The 20,348-nt window shown below is 41.2% G+C and overlaps 1 protein-coding gene across 2 annotated transcripts; it reads left to right on the top strand.

The window, feature by feature from the left end:
- Nucleotides 1-2,489: 2,489 nt before the first annotated feature.
- Nucleotides 2,490-19,821, top strand: tomm40l (translocase of outer mitochondrial membrane 40 homolog, like). 2 transcript variants are annotated; one of them, XM_084157536.1, is made up of 10 exons: nt 2,490-2,543; nt 4,259-4,476; nt 8,075-8,142; nt 8,848-8,940; nt 9,456-9,557; nt 9,763-9,868; nt 9,979-10,101; nt 14,609-14,685; nt 14,787-14,889; nt 17,997-19,821. In XM_084157536.1, the coding sequence occupies exons 2-10, from the start codon at nt 4,260-4,262 to the stop codon at nt 18,134-18,136; spliced, it is 1,029 nt and encodes a 342-aa protein (XP_084013662.1). In that variant the 5' UTR covers nt 2,490-2,543; nt 4,259; the 3' UTR covers nt 18,137-19,821. The 2 variants fall into 2 exon arrangements, with proteins under 2 accessions (XP_084013662.1, XP_084013663.1); XM_084157537.1 differs by having other exon boundaries at nt 2,535-3,247.
- The last annotated feature ends 527 nt before the right edge of the window (nt 19,822-20,348 follow it).

Here is a 20,348-nt window from a genome sequence, read left to right as displayed (position 1 = left end):
TCCTGTGTTTTCTGTAGTTATTGTACAGTGCCTTCAGAAAGTATTCATACCCCTTGACTTATTCCACATTTTGTTGTTACAGCCTGAATTCAAAATGGGTTAAATATATTTATTTCTCACCCATCTACACACAATACCCCATAATGGCAAAGTGAAAACATGTTTTTAGAAATGTTTTCAAATGTATTGAAAATTAAGCACCTTTGGCAACGAATACAACAGTGAGCCTTTCTGGGTAAGTCTCTAAGCTTTTGCACACCTGGATTGTGCAACATTTACCCATTTATTATTTTCAAAAATCTTCAAGCTCTGTCAAATTTTTGTTGATCAGGTCTTGCCATAGATTTTCAAGTAGATTTTAAGTCAATAATTTAACTTGGCCACTCAGGGACATTCACTGTCTTCTTGGTAAGTTTCTCCAGTGTAGATTTGGCCTTGTGTTTTAGGTTATTGTCCTGCTGAAAGGTGAATTCATCTCCCAGTGACTGGTGGAAAGCAGACTGAACCAGGTTTTCCTCTAGGATTTTGCCTGTGCTTAGCACCATCCTCAAAGGGATATTCAGTGTCTGCTTCTTTTTTTTTTTTTTTACCCATCTACCAATAGGTGCCCTTCTTTGAGAGGCATTGGAAAACCTCCCTGGTCTTTGTGGTTGAATCTGTGTTTGAAATTCACAGCTCGACTGAGGGACCTTAAGGATAAATATACGTGTGAAGTACAGGGATGAGGTAGTCATTCAAAAATCATGTTAAACACTGTTGCACACAGTGAGTCCATGAAACTTATTATGTGACTTGTTAAGCACATTTTTACTCCTGAACTTATTTAGGTTGAATACTTATTGACTCAAAACATTTGTAATTAATTTGTCCAAAAAAAGAAAAACATTCCTTATTCCACTTTGACATTTTAAAGTATTGTGTGTAGTAGGCCAGTGACCAACAAAAATCAAAATTTTATCAATTTTAAAATCATGATGTAACGCAACAAAATATGAGAAAAATCAAGAGGTGTGAACACTTTCTGAAGGCACTGTATGTGCGAATGTACAAACCTTGGTGGCTATTCCTTTTTCTTTCTCATTTGTTATTTTCAAAACTGTTCAGCCCCATGTAGAGTGAGAATTACAAACGGAGGTCTTAACACTGAAACTTTTAGGTAGTTTGTCTTACAAATCAGACAGCCGTAGTCCACCACTAAATTGGAGAATACATGCATGCTTGATCTGATTATAGAGAAAGTCGATGGGTAAAGTTGCACCATTGATTTGCTTACAATATTGAAATTTAAAATGCAACTGTATGTCAATTTGGCTTATTACCCCCCTCGGTAACCCTAGAAACACAAGCAATACAAGAAGCGTACTTCAATTATCTACTTCTATCACTGTCCTAAACTGTACTTTAATGACATTGGAATTAATGCAGGGGGTTATAAAATGTAATAAAAATGAACTCAAATTGCAAGTGTGGTGTTTTTCATTGTTGCTGTCTTTGAAGGCTTGTGTACATGCCAAGTTGTGTGCTTTTGTGATGTTTTTACACATAGCTGTCTGCACTCAGGTGTGTAGGCCTACATTCTACATTTAAATTAAGCAGATGCTCTTATCCAGAGCGACGTAAAGTTAGCGACTGCTCAGGTCATTAGTGTAACTGAAAGGTAAAGCTTCAATAGATATTGACGGAAGTGTGTCAGCACAAAGCAAATATACACAACACAGTTGCGTTTGTTAGTGGTTGAGAATTGTTGCAAGTTAAGTCCACTCGTTTCGCAATGCTGCAGATTTTCTACACGTTTTGTCATGAGGCTAAGATAAAATGTTGCTGTTTTAAAGCAAATTGTCTGCAATTCTACACTTGTTTTTTTCCATGGGGTAGGAAACATAAGTGCTGTTTTATAGCACATCTTATGCTTTTGTTCACAATTTGCCATTAGGTTGAGAGAATGTTGCAGTTTTAAAGCAAATGTCCTGCATTAGTTTTTTTATGAATTTGACCCAAGACCCTCATGCTGTCACTGACCTTCACAGGCAGCACTTTTTTTTTTGACATCCCTGAACTGCAACCAACCTCAATGACTCCCCTCGTCCACCAATCAGCAGCCTCCAAACAGCGATGACCCTACCTTCAGCCCTTCAGAACCTTGCTGTCTTGTCCAAATCAGAAAAGGCGTCCTTTTAACAATCTATCAGCAAGCATTGGTTGGGTAAGGCGGTTATTGCATTTGTCCAATCTTATTGCAGCTATCTTGTGACTGAAACGTATAATAACCAATTGGCTACAAGTGGGGGTGTGGTCGAAATAGCAAAACCACGCCTTCGAATTATCATGCTTGAGTTTTCTTATTATATCCCTCAGTGGTGCCCATGTTGGTTGATTACGCTGAGATTGACATGTATTTCTGCCACACGTTGTTCAGAAGTGAGCTTATTTGCCCAATCCAAGTGCTACCTCAAGTAAGTAGGCGGGTCTTAGCTTTGACTCTCGCAGTTTGAGGTTTTCTTACGTTACTGCCGGGTGTTTCATCGTGTTCAGGAAATCACAACGTGAGTAGCAATTTTAGTGTGGTTTAACTGAAAATAGACAGCCAAAAGATTGTAATTTTTGCGTTGCTGAGGATCTTGTGAATTGGGCTTTTAATTATTCCGAGAAGCTGTGGCATCCGTATTTTCTATAAGAACATCAGGATAGATGTGGAGAACCAATGCAACTAGCTAGCTAACGTTAATTAGCTTAGCTACTAGCTAGCTAGTTAGCTAAACTAAGTCGTTGTACGACATACCTCGTACACCATTAATTAACTAGCTAGTAGTTACAGCAGACCAGCTAATGGGTTGGCCGATTGAATTAATTAACTTGCTAGCTGTCGCTGGCTGCCAACACCAGTACTAATAGCCAGAAATAGCAACAATTAATTCAGCACCATAGCACTGGGTGAGATGGTATACATATGTGGGCGACGGCGGCATTCAAACGAGGCTGCAATGAAAACTAATGGGACTGTAGCGACTGTGTTGGCATCAAAATCTGGGGTGTGAACTAAGTTTCGATTCAGCCTTGATTAACATGGTAATGGACCAATAGTATTGGAGAAAAGTTGAAAAAACTGACCCCGCTGACGCTATACGTTAGTGTGACATGTCACGGCGTAACGTACGGCACTCATTATTCAACTCATTCTGTGCCATACAGCCTCTCTCCACCAGGTGTAGCGCTTCTCTCGCAGATTAAAAACAAGAAATGATCAATGGTGAGTGTGAAGTTAATTCGTTCATCAATAGTTAATTTAATCAATTGTTAATTTTTTCGCGTAATAACTGCGAGCCATCATGACTCTCAAAAACCGTGACACCCAGTTTAATTGTGAAGATAAATTTAGCGCGCCCCTAAAAACCCTATTCAAATTCGACACAAACCTTCAAATAGGTATGTAATGAGACATTATATAAACTCATTATAGTGTTTTATTTACATTTTAGAGGCAATAAGTTGGACTAATCGGGTGAAAAAAGCCGGTTCCCCACAGGACATATCTCCCCCTTTCACTATGATGCAGTTGCTTTCGCATCCCTACCCGCCATTTTTAAAAAGACCGGGCGCGGATCTCCATTACTTTCTTCAATCATGCAGAGACTGGCAGCATGAAGGTCTCGTCGTTGATTTTGCTGGAAAGGGGAGCAATTGTGCTTTACAATGGTATTAAAATCACAGTTGACCTGGAAGTATTACGTTTTTGGGGTAAAATAAGGTAAAATGTACGGAACAGCGCGATGTACAAAAGTGGGTTAGCTACCATTAACTACTACAAGAAACATTTAATTGCTGGCATGGTTTTTGAGCTACCCATTCAGTGATGACCATCATGTAAATGCCAGCTGTGCCAACCAGCTATGTAGCTAATATACATGCTATTTATGTAAACCTCTAATGAACCAAATCAATCATTGGGGATATTTTATCAAACTCATTCATGGCTAGGCCACAATTGTAACTTATAGGTGTTCCCTCTGTAAATTGAATACTACAATGTAATCTATGCTCTCATGTAAACAAGTGGTGCGCTTTTGTTGTCATTGCTGGTTGTCTTGGCTGTTCTTTTGAGAAACAGCCCCATCTCTTCCTGTACCAGTTTTCAATCTCCCCTACTGGTCCACTGCCCAGAGTTAGCTAACCGTCACTGAATACACCCAGCATACTCTAATGAAAACCATCACCTCTATCCTCCACCCCTGCCTCATCCTCTCATCTCCTTCTCTCACAGAATGGGCAGTGTTTTGGCTGCCAGCTCCCCCAACCCGCCACCGGCCCCTGCCGGTGGTAGTCCTGGCGGCCCAGGGATGACGGTACCCCCAGGCTTCTCAATGCCCCCAGTATCACCTGTACTGCCTTCAGGCAATGCGGCCCCCGGTCAGCAGGTGGAGGCAGAAGGCCCTCTGCCCAACCCTGGCACGTTTGAGGAGTGCCACCGCAAGTGCAAAGGTAAACAGAGATTATTAGTCCATGAAATATCTAGAGAAAGTCCTCCACCATGTAGATGAGATCTATGAATTGAATAGTGCAAATGTAGTGTCTTTAACACTAGAACCGCCATAGGCCAGCGGCCACTGACGTTTGATTTTGTAAATAAAAACATGTCCTGCTCCTTCCCTGACTTTTCCTAAATGTTTGTATTTGACACTGCTCATTTGTCAGAATTTTGAAATCTCAAACAGAAAAGTATTTAGAGCCTTTTTACCTGTTTGTTTCACACCAATTCCCAATGTGCTGTAGAATGTTGGTACCCAGCCAGGCGCTAATGCGTCTCTTTGCTCACTGAATGAATGATAAATGGATGAATGGGCGATAATTGTGCACCTTACTTCACATTTCATTTTAAATTAGGCCTAACTGAATTATAAAGAGGTTGATTTAATTTAGGAAGACAATAGTGTAATGATGAGTTTGTTATATGCCTATTTATCAGCAGCAAATAATTTGACCGCGCCTTGGGGGTTGATACTATTCTCTTACGTTGTACTTTGTAAAAATAAGCTGTTATGGACTGTTTTATTTACTATAACTCTATTATTAATCATATGTATTGTAAGGGAAATGAAAACATGCTACATGTTGCAGTAGTCCTTTAGAATAATGCAAAACATATCCATGACTATCCAGCAAAGCAAACAATGCCAGCCCACTGAATGAATGACAAATGGAGGGAATGGGCGATAATTGTGCAAGTTACTTCACAATCAAATTTAAATTAGGCCTAACTGAATGATGAGGGTGAAGAGGTTGATTTATTTTAGAACAACAATAGTGTAATGAGTTTGTGTTATGCCTATTTATCAGCGTTGGCATTCATGTTAATAATTTGACCGCGCGCCTTGCAGGTTGATACTATTCTCTTTTACGTTTTACTTTGTAAAAATAAGCTGTTACAGGACTGTGTTAGTTACTGTAACTATTACTAATCACATTTATTGTAAGGGAAACAAAAGTATGCTATGTGTTGCAGTAGACCTTTAGAATAATGCAAAACATATGCTTGACTCTATCCAACTTCATGAGCTGGAAACAAACGATGCCGGTCAGCCTGCACAGCCGGCCCATCCAAACTACACCTAAACTAATTTCACACATAATAAGAGTTAGCCTATAGACAAGCTTAAATTGACAATAACCTGATGAGTGCAAATATTAGGCCTATCAAATTGTACATGAAGAGATGGGCGCATCTTGTAATTTACAGATGCTGCGAAAGGAGTATCACTTTATCAAATCCTCCTTCAGAGTCACATGCAGGTAAAACATTTTTATTTCTATTTAGTATCAGAAAGAGCATATTATGCAGTTTCTATTACACTTACCTTTTATCAAATAACTCCTAATTCAAGAGGTGCAGCTGTATTTCCAACTTTTTCCAGGAATTCAGCATTGCTCTGGCTACTAAGCAAAAACTAGTAACATAATAAACGTAACATTTAAATATGCTATTCTGTCGTCAATTGATGAATGGGTGAAAGAAACCGGATAGAAACTGATAATGGTGCATGTGACTTAAATGAACTGAATGATGATGAGGGTGAAGTGTGATTGAATTTGATTGATCTGAATAATGAGGGTGAAGAGGATGACTGAATTTAGAACAATAGTGTAATTTTGATAAAGAATTGTAGGCGTTGTTGGTGGTCTATTTTATTATGAAAGGCTGGAAATGGTATATCATTTCACCTCAGAGAGTAAAATCAGACACTGAGTACAACATACAATGTGTTTAGTTCACAATGGCAAGCCGACCCAAACGAATGGACGCACTGACAGCATTGCAAATTGTGCAGAATTTAGATGAGTTGGATGGAGGATCAGATATTGCGCTTAAAATCGATGTTGCTGATTTAAGAATCTTCACCTGATTCTGATGTTGACTTCAAGCCTCCGATGCCTGAGCCTCGCCACAGAAAAACCGGAACATCAGCTGAGACTGTGATCCCAACTGCCACGGTGAGACGGGAGTCTGGGAGGGATGGCACGGTTTGGGTAGAAATTAGTGTCGATTTGATGTGACATGTAGATGTTGCAGCACATCAGAGATTGTACTGTTGCTCATGCGCACAGAAAAGGAAACGGGTGGAACATGTCTATGGATTAACTCTAAGCATTTATTGCACTCTTGTATGTCCGCGGGCATAAGGCGGAAAGAGCACGGATGGTGGAGTCATTTTGGTCTGATAGGTATGGGGTGGACCTTTTCTGAGAGACCGTGCCACGCAACCGCTTCAGAGAGATTATGCGACACCTGCAGCAGGTGTACACAACAAGGCCCATGAAAACTATGTGCAGTGCAACCGATTTGTTTGTGCGGCTTGCTCACACAAATCCCCTAAACTGTGTGCTGACTGTGGAACCAAAGCATAAAGAGAAGACGAGATTGATTCATGCATAAAGGCACACGCATAAGGGCACAATACAGTGTCTGATACGATAAACAAATTACTGTTTTTATATTTTGTCATGAATATATTTCCACAAATGTTTATTTATACAATTCATCCTTTACAATTGTTCATGCACTGGTGCTTTTGTTTAGGAATACAGCAAATAATTTCACCTGTGCACCTGGCTGGTTATATTATATTTTCTACTTTGTCAAAAGAAGCTCTAACTGGACTTTATTAATGACTATAACTCTATTACTAATTGAATCTACAAATAAAGTTGGTCAAATGGGTTACGCTAATGTTTTTATTGTAAGGGAAACGAAAATAGGCTATAGGCCTATGTTTTTTTTCTAGGACTTTGTAGAATTATACAAAACATCCTTGACTATCTAAACAAAAGTTTTTTATATATAATATTTCTATATTATATATTTCTATATGCAATTAATCCTTTACAATAGTTTATGCACTATTTATCAAGTGTTGACGCATATGTTTGCTGCACCTTGCGGGTTGATATGCATCTGATGCTTTTTCACTTGGTTTTGAAAAACTTTCCGCACCTACAATAGACTTCCTCATTGCTCATTCTGCAGTATGTCGGCTCTGGAAAAACACGAATAAAGACTCCAAAAACACCCAAACCTGTCCTTTTAAAAATGTTAAAGCTGTCAGTATAGTGATGCAGGTCTTTAGATGTTGTACAGATGAAATTGTGTAATTCCGAACTTTATCTGCAACATATTAAATATTTGCGACTTGAGCGGTTTCCCTTACCTGCTGTGCTCCCTCTCCGTGTAGCCCGCGCAGCACAGCTGGTAGGGGAAACCGCTCGAGTCGCACAATATGGAATATAACGTTGCGGATAACGTTTGGAATTGCACAATTTAATGTGTACATCATCTAAAGACCTGCATCACTATTGTGTGTTTTTGGAACTTTTGTTCATGTTTTTCTGGAGTCCCCATACTGCAGAATGAGGAAGTGAGGTTAGTTTCTCAAAACCAAGTGAAATTGCAAAAAACAAAGTGTCTGTATAACATAGTTACATTTTTTAAAAATGGTTAACCGGTCCATTTAATGATTCTCAGTGTCTTCATGTCGTAGGCCTACACTTAATCTCAATCAGTTCCCCTTTCTATCTGTTTTTCCAGAGGTTTTCCCCATGCAGATGGAGGGTGTAAGACTAATCGTTAACAAGGGCCTGAGTAATCACTTCCAGGTCAGTAAAGGTCACTACATCTGTATTTTCTACTGGTAAAATGATGCTGTGAATGGCCTTATGAAGGTCCTGAGCCTCATTTCATCATTCCTGCTAGGCAAATTATTTCATTAAGTTTTCAGACTTCGAGTATAATACCAAAGATGTTTTAGTATGAAGATATGTAGAAACTGCTTCTCCAATAGAAATCCCCCATCACGCTTGTAGGGGATGTCATGGCGACGTTGGCTAGCTAAGTTCATGCACAGACACACGCAGTCGGGTCTAACGGTCGTCTTGCGCCGAACTGCGCATGGGCAGGCAGTCAAATTAAAGGCGCTCCTTCGATATAAAGTAGTTTTTGACGAAAATTAAAATGTGTCAAACCCCGGTCTGGTCTGCCGAGTCTGCTTCGCAAGTGCTCCCTGAAGTCTTGCGGTGTTGAGCCTCTGGGTTTAGAAACTTTGATAATACTGTGTTAAGATTAGTTCTGGTCTTGCTCTCGTAACCAAATAAGGTGAACAACTAAGCTCTTGGGAAGCTTCTCATAACAAAACGGTTGTTTTGTCTACTGGCCATCCCTTTTGTCTTTTGATTTTATACGACACACTTCACGACACACTTACAGATGTTTGCTTGAGGAGCATTGCTGACAGAAACATGAAAGGCCTGTTTTGTTGTGACTAAACCTACCTTGTTGCCCTCCTTTCTGACCGACCCCATCAGGTGAATCACACGGTAATGCTCAGCACCCTAGGCGATTCCAGTTACAGGTTTGGTGCCACCTATGTGGGAACTAAGCAAATGGGTCCAGCAGAGGTGAGTCAGAGCCACTTAGCTAATACCACAGCCTGAAGATTTGTTTGTGGTACATTAGCCCTGTACACACTACAGCTATATAAAGTTGTCACCCCTCATTTGAGTGCTTAAAGGGATACTTCGGGATTTTGGCAATGAGGCCCTATATCTACTTCCCAGAGTCAGATGAACTCGTGGATACCATTTTTATGTCGCTGTGTCCAGTATGTAGTTTAATGAGCCAATGCTAACTAGTGTTAGCGCAATGACTGGGCATCTACTAGCATGCTTCCATAAAAATGTTATCCATGAGTTCATCACTCTGGGAAAGGAGATAAAGGGCCTCATTGCCAAAATCCCAAAGTATATTTGTTATACGGTCAAGTTCACACACTACCAGTTATGAATGAGAATGACAACTGTATTACAGAGTCCTACAAAATGCAGGACGGTTATTGTTGCTGGTATTTGTGAAATTAGCTTATTCTAGAAAAGTTTTACCTTTACTTTGTGTAACTATTGTTTTCTGTCTGCAGTCCTTCCCAGTCATGGTGGGAGACATGGACAACAGCGGCAGCCTCAATGCCCAGGTCATTCACCAGATCTCCAACAGAGTCCGGTCCAAACTAGCCTTCCAGGTACAGATATTTGGTTTTCTATGGTAGTTTTTGTTTAGTCTGCCATTAACCTCGGCAGTTGAAATTAGGTGATAATAAACAATACTTTGAAGTAGAGCTTCAACGCCTGGACCTTACACCAAGCCACCGAAATGTATATAGCCCATTTGAGTTACTACATCAGACTGATTGATGACGTGTTTATCAATGTGTGTCCTGCCATCAGACGCAGCAGCAAAAGTTTGTGAACTGGCAAGGAGATTGTGAGGTCCGGGGAGAGGACTTTACTGCTGCTGTTACCCTGGGCAACCCAGATGTCCTTGTAGGCTCTGGTAAGCTTTGTGAATGGAGGTATTTTGGAATACTGAAATGTACCACCTACTGTAACTTTATCTTAAGCTTATCGTCTTCCCTCTTTTTCCCTTACTACTTCATCATTCAGGTATTATTGTAGCGCACTACATCCAGTCCATAACCCCATCCCTGGCTTTCGGAGGGGAGCTGGTTTACCATCGCAGGCCAGGAGAGGAAGGCACAGTCATGTCTCTAGCTGGCAGATACACGGGTGAGGCATTGGCCACAATCACACTGAAGTATGGAAGCAACCCAGTCTCTGCGCCACCCTTAGATTTCAGGAGTTAATGTGTATTCTAAACTATAAATCAGCAAGAAACTATCAAATAGTTAATTATAACAACTTAAACTACCGTTCAAAAGTTTGGGGTCACTTAGAAATGTCCTCGTTTTTGAACGAAAAGCAATTTTTTTGTCCATTAAAATAATATCAAATTGATCAGAAATACAGTGTAGACATTGTTAATGTTATAAATGGCTATTTTAGCTGGAAATGGTTGATTTTTAATGGAATATCTACCTAGGTGTACAGAGGCCCATTATCAGCAACCATCAGTCCTGTGTTCCAAAGGCATGTTGTGTTTGCTAATCTAAGTTTATCGTTTTAAAAGGCTAATTGATCATTAGAAAACCCTTTTGCAATTATGTTAGCACAGCTGAAAACTGACTAGTTGATTATCTGGAGCATCAGCAATTGTGGGTTCGATTACAGGCTCAAAATGGTCAGAAACAAATAACTTTCTTCTGAAACGCGTCAGTCTATTCTTGTTCTGAGAAATTAAGGCTATTCCATGCAAGAAATTGCCAAGAAACTGAAGATCTCGTACAACGCTGTGTACTACTCCCTTCACAGAACAGCGCAAACTGGCTCTAACCAGAATAGAAAGACGAGTGGGAGGCCCCGGTGCACAACTGAGCAAGAGGACAAATACATTAGTGTCTAGTTTGAGAAACAGACGCCTCACATGTCCTCAACTGGCAGCTTCATTAAATAGTACCTGCAAAACACCAGTCTCAACGTCAACAGTGAAGAGTCGACTCCGGGATGCTGACCTTCTAGGCAGAGTTACAAAGAAAAAGCCATATCTCAGACTGGCCAATAAAAAGAAAAGATTAAGATGGGCGAAAGAACACAGACACTGGACAGAGGAAGATTGGAAAAAAGTGTTATGGACAGACGAATCGAAGTTTGAGGTGTTCGGATCACAAAGAAGAACATTTGTGAGACGCAGACCAAATGAAAAGATGCTGGAGGAGTGCTTGATGCCATCTGTCAAGCATAGTGGAGGCAATGTGATGGTCTGGGGGTTCTTTGGTGGTGATAAAGTGGGAGATTTGTACAGGGTAAAAGGGATCTTGAAGAAGGAAGGCTATCGCTCCATTTTGCAACGCCATGCCATACCCTGTGGATGGCGCTTGATTGGAGCCAATTTCCTCCTACAACAGGACAATGACCCAAAGCGCAGCTCCAAACTATGCAAGAACTATTTAGGGAAGAAGCAGTCAGCCGGTATTCTGTCTATAATGGAGTGGCCAGCACAGTCACTGGATCTCAACCCTATTGAGCTGTTGTGGGAGCAGCTTGACCGTATGGTACGTAAGAAATGCTCATCAAGCCAATCCAACTTGTGGGATGTGCTTCAGGAAGCATGGGGTGAAATATCTTCAGATTACCTCAACAAATTGACAACTAGAATGCCAAAGGTCTGCAAGGCTGTAATTGCTGCAAATGGAGGATTTTTTTGACGAAAGCTAAGTTTTGAAGGACACAATTTATATTAAAAATCATTATTTCTAACCTTTACTACATTTCCTATGCATTTTGCTATATTTCCTATTCATTCCATGTATGTTTTCATGGAAAACAAGGACATTTCTAAGTGACCCCAAACTTTTGAATGGTAGTGTATAATTCTGAAGGCAATTAAGTTCTTAAAATGACAAGGCAATGCATTCTTGGAGACAGTAGATATCTTTACAAAACTAAGGACTTATTTAGAAATAACCAGGATAAAACAATAAATGTACAGGATGAATGAATAGTGGAGATTTTGATGGCAATTTTATAGGCAAATAAGAAAATGATAAGGGAGTTTGTCTAACCTATTTCCAGCATGTGATTCAAAGACACTTATTTAAAATATAAAATAAACATACCTGGTATTTCTATAGGAGACAAATAGCCAATAATAAAGTAACAGATTACAGCCTACAGATTACACGCTCACATGAAATCAGGGAAAAGAAGATGAGGTTGAGCTGGAAAACTCTTACACATCTGTCTGGAACAGTCTTCAGAGAACTCTCCATGCAAGCAGACTCCAAAACGAAGCATTTCAGTAGGCCACAGAGAATTCCACAAGGTCCCGCATGGGGTGTTCTTGGATTGTTTTGTGGTTCGTAAGACTGCAATCATGGCTGGTCGCCATCGGAACAGGAAGAGGTGAGCCCTCCCGTCAGGAGCGCTGTGATTGGCTTAGGTGATGGAATAATTCCTGGGGTTGGGTCAGCCCCCATTCATCGCCTGCATTGTCCTGTGACTTACAGTGCATTCTGAATGTATTCAGACCCCTTGACATTTTCCATATTTTGTTACGTTACAGCCTTGTTCTAAAATAGATTTACATTGTTTTTTATCCTCATCAACGTACCCCATAATGACAAAGCAAAAACAGGTTTAGACATTTTTGCAAATGTAATAAAAAGAAATATTACATTTACATAAGTATTCAGACCCTTTACTCAATACTTTGTTGAAGCACATTTGGCAGAGATTACAACCTCGAGTCTTCTTGAGTATGGCGCTACAAGCTTGGCACACCTGTACTTGGGGAGTTTCTCCCATTTCTCTGCAGATCCTCTCAAGCTCTGTCAGGTTGGATGGGGAGTGTCTCTGCACAGCTATTTTCAGGTCTCTCCAGAGATGTTAGATCGGGTTCAAGTCCGGGCTCTGGCTGGGTCACTCAAGGACATTCGGATACTTGTCCCGAAGCCACTCCTGCATTGTCTTGGCTGTGTGCTTAGGGTCGTTGTCCTGTTGGAAGGTGACCCTTCGCCCCAGTCTGAGGTCCTGAGCGCTCTGGAGAAGGTTTTCATCAAGGATCTCTCTGTACTTTGCTCCGTTCATCTTTCCCTCGATCCTGACTAGTCTCCCAGTCCCTGCCACTGAAAAACATTCCACAGCATGATGCTGCCACCACCATGCTTCACCGTAGGGATGGTGCCAGGTTTCCTCCAGACGTGACTTCTGGAAGATTCTCCCATCTCGACAGAGGAACTCTGGAGCTCTGTCAGTGACCATTGGGTTCTTGGTCACCTCCCTGACCAAGGCCCTTCTTCCCCGATTGCTCAGTTTGACCGGGCAGCAGGCTCTAGGAAGAGTGTTGGTGGTTCCAAACTTCTTCCATTTAAGAATGATGGAAGCCACTGTGTTTTTGGGGACCTTCAATGTTGCAGACATGTTTTGATATTCTTCCCCAGATCTGTGCCTCGACACAGTCCTGTCTCAGAGCTCTACGCACAATTCCTTTGACCTCATGGCTTGGTTTTTGCTCTGACATGCACTGTCAACTGTGGGACCGTTATAGACAGGTGTGTGCCTTTCCAAATCATGTCCAATCAATTGAATTTACCACAGGTGGACTCCAATCAAGTTGTAGAAACATCTCAAGGATGATCAATGGAAACAGGATGCACCTGAGCTTAATTTCGAGTCTCATAACAAAGGGTCTGAGTACTTATGTAAATAAGGTATTTCAGGGTTTTATTTTAAATAAATGTGCAAAACAAATCTGCATGTTTTCGCTTTGTCGTTATGGGGTATTGTATGTAGATTGAGGGAAAAAATAGATTTGATCAATTTTAGAATAGGGCTGTAACCTAACAAAATGTGGGAAAAGGGAAGGGGTCTGAACATTTTCTGAATGCACTGTATGCCAGGTCATTAATTAATCAATTGTTCACATAAATGGAGGGTATTCTTCCACCGCCTGTGTGAATACCATTTACATTTGACATTTTAGTCATTTTAGCAGACGCTCTTATCCAGAGCGACTTACAGTTAGTGCATACATTTAAAAAAATCATACCCCCTGTGGGAATTGAACTGGTGATCGTGACTGGTGATCGCACAGATATCAAACAGTATGCTTTTTGTGGACGAATAAGTATAATACCAGAACATATCACACACATTCTAAAATTCTATCTTATCACACACACATCAACACATTTAACTATGTCATTTTCAGTCCGTTTACACTGTTTCCTTGAGGAAATAAAAGTTTTAGGCACTTTTGCATGTAGTATAATATTCTCCATTGGCGAAGTTCCTTGGCTGAGACATTGTCACTCTTCGTCAGAACCCTGTTGTTTCCATGTCTCTGGCAGAAATCTGGGTGCCCTTTGGTTCAAACCTGCCAGCCTTTTTGCTGTTAGAAGCTTTGATGTACACTAGAGGGGGCCACTCAGCAGGAGTTGTCCTTCCCCTCTTTTGCTCATCTTCCTTTGTTCTCTGGCCACTGAATAGGTCCTTGTGTGTTCTTATTGTAGTTGACATCTGGCGTGGATGTGTTAATTCGACGCTCCTCTACAACCATGTAATTTTTTAAGGTGCAGTTGTTGTATAATGCAGCAATAGTCCACTCACTTATATTTTTCCATAGTAGATATGTGTATTACACTAATGTTTTAAAAACCTGTGTTTCTTGCTATTTCAGGCAGTAACTTCATTGCCACATTGACACTAGGGGGAGCAGGGGCACATGCCTCCTACTACCACAAAGCCAATGACACGGTATTGCTCAATTCCATTGTTTCCTTTCTGTATCTGTGACTTTTTCTCAATGTGTTGGTTAGTGTCGGTTCAGCTCTATCACCCATATTTTTCTCCCACAGTTGCAAGTGGGTGTTGAGTTTGAGGCTAGCACCCGTATGCAGGAGACCAGTGTATCATTTGGCTACCAGCTAGATGTGCCTAAAGCCAATTTGCTCTTCAAAGGTATGGCTTCCGCTTGTATGGACACTGATTTTGAAGTCTATGTACAGTGAGGGAAAAAAGTATTTGATCCCCTGCTGATTTTGTACGTTTGCCCACTGACAAAGAAATGATCAGTCTATAATTTTAATGGTAGGTTTATTTGAACAGTGAGAGACAGAATAACAACAAAAAAATCCAGAAAAACGCATGTCAAAAATGTTATAAATTGATTTGCATTTTAATGAGGGAAATAAGTATTTGACCCCCTCTCAATCAGAAAGATTTCTGGCTCCCAGGTGTCTTTTATACAGGTAATGAGCTGAGATTAGGAGCACACTCTTAAAGGGAGTGCTCCTAATCTCAGTTTGTTACCTGTATAAAAGACACCTGTCCACAGAAGCAATCAATCAGATTCCAAATTCTCCACCATGACCAAGACCAAAGAGCTCTCCAAGGATGTCAGGGACAAGATTGTAGACCTACACAAGGCTGGAATGGGCTACAAGACCATCGCCAAGCAGCTTGGTGAGAAGGTGTCAACAGTTGGTGCGATTATTCACAAATGGAAGAAACACAAAAGAACTGTCAATCTCCCTCGGCCTGGGGCTCCATGCAAGATCTCACCTCGTGGAGTTGCAATGATCATGAGAATGGTAAGGAATCAGCCCAGAACTACACGGGAGGATCTTGTCAATGATCTCAAGGCAGCTGGGACCATAGTCACCAAGAAAACAATTGGTAACACACTACGCCGTGAAGGACTGAAATCCTGCAGCGCCCGCAAGGTCCCCCTGCTCAAGAAAGCACATATACAGGGCCGTCTGAAGTTTGCCAATGAACATCTGAATGATTCAGAGGAGAACTGGGTGAAAGTGTTGTGGTCAGATGAGACCAAAATGGAGCTCTTTGGCATCAACTCAACTCGCCGTGTTTGGAGGAGGAATGCTGCCTATGACCCCAAGAACACCATCCTCACCGTCAAACATGGAGGTGGAAACATTATGCTTTGGGGGTGTTTTCTGCTAAGGGTACAGGACAACTTCACCGCATCAAAGGGACGATGGACGGGGCCATGTACCGTCAAATCTTGGGTGAGAACCTCCTTCCCTCAGCCAGGGCATTGAAAATGGGTCGTGGATGGGTATTCCAGCATGAAAATGACCCAAAACACACGGCCAAGGCAACAAAGGAGTGGCTCAAGAAGAAGCACATTAAGGTCCTGGAGTGGCCTAGCCAGTCTCCAGACCTTAATCCTATAGAAAATCTGTGGAGGAAGCTGAAGGTTCGAGTTGCCAAACGTCAGCCTCGAAGTCATGTTTTGCAGAGGGGTCAAATACTTATTTCCCTCCATTAAAATGCAAATCAATTCATAACATTTTTGACATGCGTTTTTCAGGATTTTTTTTGTTTGTTATTCTGTCTCTCACTGTTCACATAAACCTACCATTAAAATTGTAGACTGATCATGTCTTTGTCAGTGGGCAAACATACAAAATCAGCAGGGGATCAAATACTTTTTTCCCTCACTGTATATACCTGCATATTAGCTTTTTGTTACATTGTTCGCTATTTTGTATTTTCATATACAGTTCCTTCAAAGTATTCATACCCCTTGACTTATCCACATTTTGTTGTGTTACAGCCTGAATTCAGAATGGATTACATTTATTTTCTTTCTCACCCATCTACACACAATACCCCATAATGACAAAGTGAAAAAAACGTAAATATCTCATTTACATAGGTATTCAGACCCCTGAGTCAATACTTTGTAGAAGCACCTTTGGCGGTGATTACAGCTTTGAGTTGTCCAGGGTATGTCTGTATCAGCTTTGCACATCTGGATTTGGGGATTTTCTCCCATTCTTCCTGGCAGATTTCCTAAAGCTCTGTTAAGTTAGATGCTGAGCGGCAGTGAACAGCAATCTTCAAGTCTTCCCACAGATTTTTAGTAGGATTCAAGTCTGGGCTTTGGCTGGGCCACTCAAGGACTTTCACATTCTTGTTCTGAAGCCATTCCAGCATTGCTTTGGCTGTATGTTTGGGGTCATTGTCCTGTTGGAATGTAAATCTTCGCCCAAGTCGAAGGTCGTTTGAACTCTGAAGCTTGTTAAGGATTTTCCTGTATTTGGCTCCATTCATTGTTCCCACTATCCTTACAAGTCTCCCAGTCCCTGCCGCTGAAAAGCATCCCCATAGCATGATGCTGCCACCACCATGGTGTTAGACGGGTGATGAGCTGTACCTGGTTTTCTCCAGACGTATCGCTTTGCATTCAGGCCAAATAGTTAAATGTTTGTCTCATCAGACCACAGAATATTTTGCCTTATGCTCTGTCTTCTCTCAGGAGTGGCTTCTGTCCGGCCACTCTCCTAGAAAGGCCAGATTGGTGAAGTGCTGTAGAGACTGTTGTCCTTCTGGCATATTCTCCCATCTCAGCTAAGGAACTCTGTAGTTCTGTCAGAGTGGTCATTGGGTTCTTGGTCACCTCTCTGACCAAGGTCCTTCTTGCCCGGCTCCTCAGTTTGGTCGGACGACCTGCTCTAGGCAGAGTCTGGGTAGTTCCATATTTTTTCAATTTCCCAATGATGGAGACCACTGTGCTCTTGGAAACTTTCAACCCTCTAGAAATTATTTATACCCTTCCCCAGATATATGCCTCATCACAATTCTATCTCGGATATCTACGGACAGGTCCTTGGACTTAATGGTATAGTTTCTGCTTTGACATTCACTGTCAACTGTCGGACCTTATATAGACCGGTATGTTTCTTTCTAAATCATGTCCAAACAATTGAATTGGCCACAGGTGGACTCCAATCAAGTTGTAGTGGCATCTCAAGGGAAATTGAATGCACCTGAGCTCAATTTGGAGCGTCATAGCAAAGGTGTGTGAATACTTATGTAAATTCGATTTCTGTATTTCATTTTCAATAAATGTGCAACATTTTCTAAAAACATGTTTTCATGTTGTCATTATGGGGTATTGTGTGTAGATGGGTGAGAAAAACATATATTTTTTTTGAATTAGGGCATTAACAGAACAAAATGTGGAATAAGTCAACGGTTATGAATATTTTCTGAAGGCACTGTTATCCAATTTTCTGTTTCTCTCCCCAATATTCCAGGCTCCATAGATAGTAATTGGGTGGTGGGGGCCACACTAGAGAAGAAGCTGCTTCCTCTGCCTCTTTCTTTGGTCCTGGGGTCCTTCCTCAACCACAAGAAGAACAAGTTCCAATGTGGTTTTGGCATCACCATCGGTTAGACTTACCAGAGTGGGGGAAAGCCTATAGGTGATCTTCACAGAAAAGACAGACAAACAGACAATGGACAGACAACCTGGACTCACCACTGAGTCTCACATCACTTAAATGTGTCCCCATCTGACTACTAAGAAGTTCATTGTTGTTGTTGGTTTCAAAAGATCATATTTCCTAAATAATGTGTAAAAAGTATGTGGACACCCCTTCAAATGAGTGGATTCGGCTATTTCAGCCACACCCGTTGCTGACAGGTGTATAAAATCGAGCACACAGCCATGCACTCTCTATAGACAGATTGGCATTAGAATGGCCTTACTGAAGAGCTCAGTGACATTCAACGTGGCACCGTCATAGGACATCACATTTGGAAATGCATTCTCTGGAGTGTTGAATCACGCTTCACCATCTGGCAGTCCAACGGACGAATCTGGGTTTTGCAGATGCCAAAAGAACACTACCTGCCTGAATGCATAGTGCCAATTGTAAAGTTTGGTGAAGGAGAAATAATGATCTGGGGCTGTTTTTCATGGTTAGGGCTAGGCCCCTTAGTTCCAGTGAAGGGAAATCTTAACGCTACAGCATACAATGACATTCTAGACGAGTCCTGACCTCAACCCCATCGTACACCTTTGGGATGAATTGGAACACTGACTGCGAGCCAGGCCTAATCGCCCAACATCAATGCCAGACCTCACTAATGCTGTTGTGGCTGAATGGAAGCAAGTCCCCGCAGCAATGTTTAGTGGAAAGCCTTCCTAGAAGAGTGGAGGCTGTTATAGCAGCAAAGGGGAGACCAACTCCATATTAATGCCCATGATTTTGGAATGAGATGTTTGACGAGCAGGTGTCCACATACTTTTGGTAATGTAGTGTATAATAATTGAAAGGTTAAACAAAGATGCATGGGTCAGAGATTGAGGACGATGTGGTGATGAGATTGGACGATGGTCATATAATTTACTTCAGAGACTAATGTACAGAGACCAACATAGCAGACAGACAGCACTAAAGGAGAACTCAGTAAAACACGTTTGTTGTTAGGAAACTATCAAATTACAGTACTTTTGTTTGTTTTGCTCTGTTCGTTTTTATTTATTTTGTCTGTGCTCATCTTTTCTTTTTGGGTTGGGGAGGCAGAGGGCGGGCAAATCTTTTTCAATGGTACATATGAAACCGTATATATTACCTGTTTATATCTATTGGGAAAGGCTGAGTGCCATTTATTACAAAATATGGAGAGAATTGGTTTTGTTTCTTATTGCTTCAAATTCCCTACTCATAGTTGACGGAGCCTGTATTGATTTGATTTAATTGTTTCAATTGATGAAAAGAAGCTGAATGCTGCTCATGAGTTTCATTGATTTTAAATCACACATGATAATACTGACAAATAAATATGCTGAGATGTAAGAAAGTTTGCTTGAAGAAATTGAGACCCTTCTCAAGAGGGCAACAGTAGATGTGATTATTCTATTGTTGATAGAATCCTGCATTTTGTTTTATAACAGCTTCTGTAATATAGTCCTGAGTCGCATGTAGATATTGGTCAGGAGATAGAGTCCGATAACTGATACAGGGAAACAACAATAGTGGTACATACATTTACACAGAACAAAAATATAAGCGCAACATGGAAAGTGTTCATCCCATGTTTCATGAGCTGAAATAAAAGATCCCAGAAATGTTCCATACGCACAAAAGTGTATTTCTCTCAATATGTGCACAAATTTGTTTACATCCCTGTTGGTGAGCATTTCTCCTTTGCCAAGATAATCTGTCCGTGACAGGTGTGGCATATCAAGAAGCTGATTAAACAGCATGATCATTACACAGGTGCACCTTGTGCTGGGGACAATAAAAGGCCACTCTAAAATGTGCAGTTTTGTCACAACACAATGCCACAGATGTCTCAAGTTTTGAGGGAGTGTGCAATTGGCATGCTAACGGCAGGAATGTCCACCAGAGCGTTTCCAGATAATTTAATGTTAATTTCTCTACCATAAGCCACCTCTATCATTTTAGAGTATTTGGCAGTACGTCCATCCGCCCTCACAACCGCAGACCACGTGTATGGCGTTGTGTGGGTTGAGCAGTTTTCTAATGTCAACATTGTGAACAGCGTGCCCAGTGGTGGCGGTGGGGCAGGCATAAGCTACGGACAACAAACACAATTGCATTTTATCGCTGGCAATTTGAATGCATAGAGATACCGTG

Source organism: Coregonus lavaretus (assembly GCF_964263955.1).
Source record: "Coregonus lavaretus genome assembly, chromosome: 3".
Lineage (NCBI taxonomy): Eukaryota > Metazoa > Chordata > Actinopteri > Salmoniformes > Salmonidae > Coregonus > Coregonus lavaretus.
This window is presented reverse-complemented; position numbering and strand designations above follow the sequence as displayed.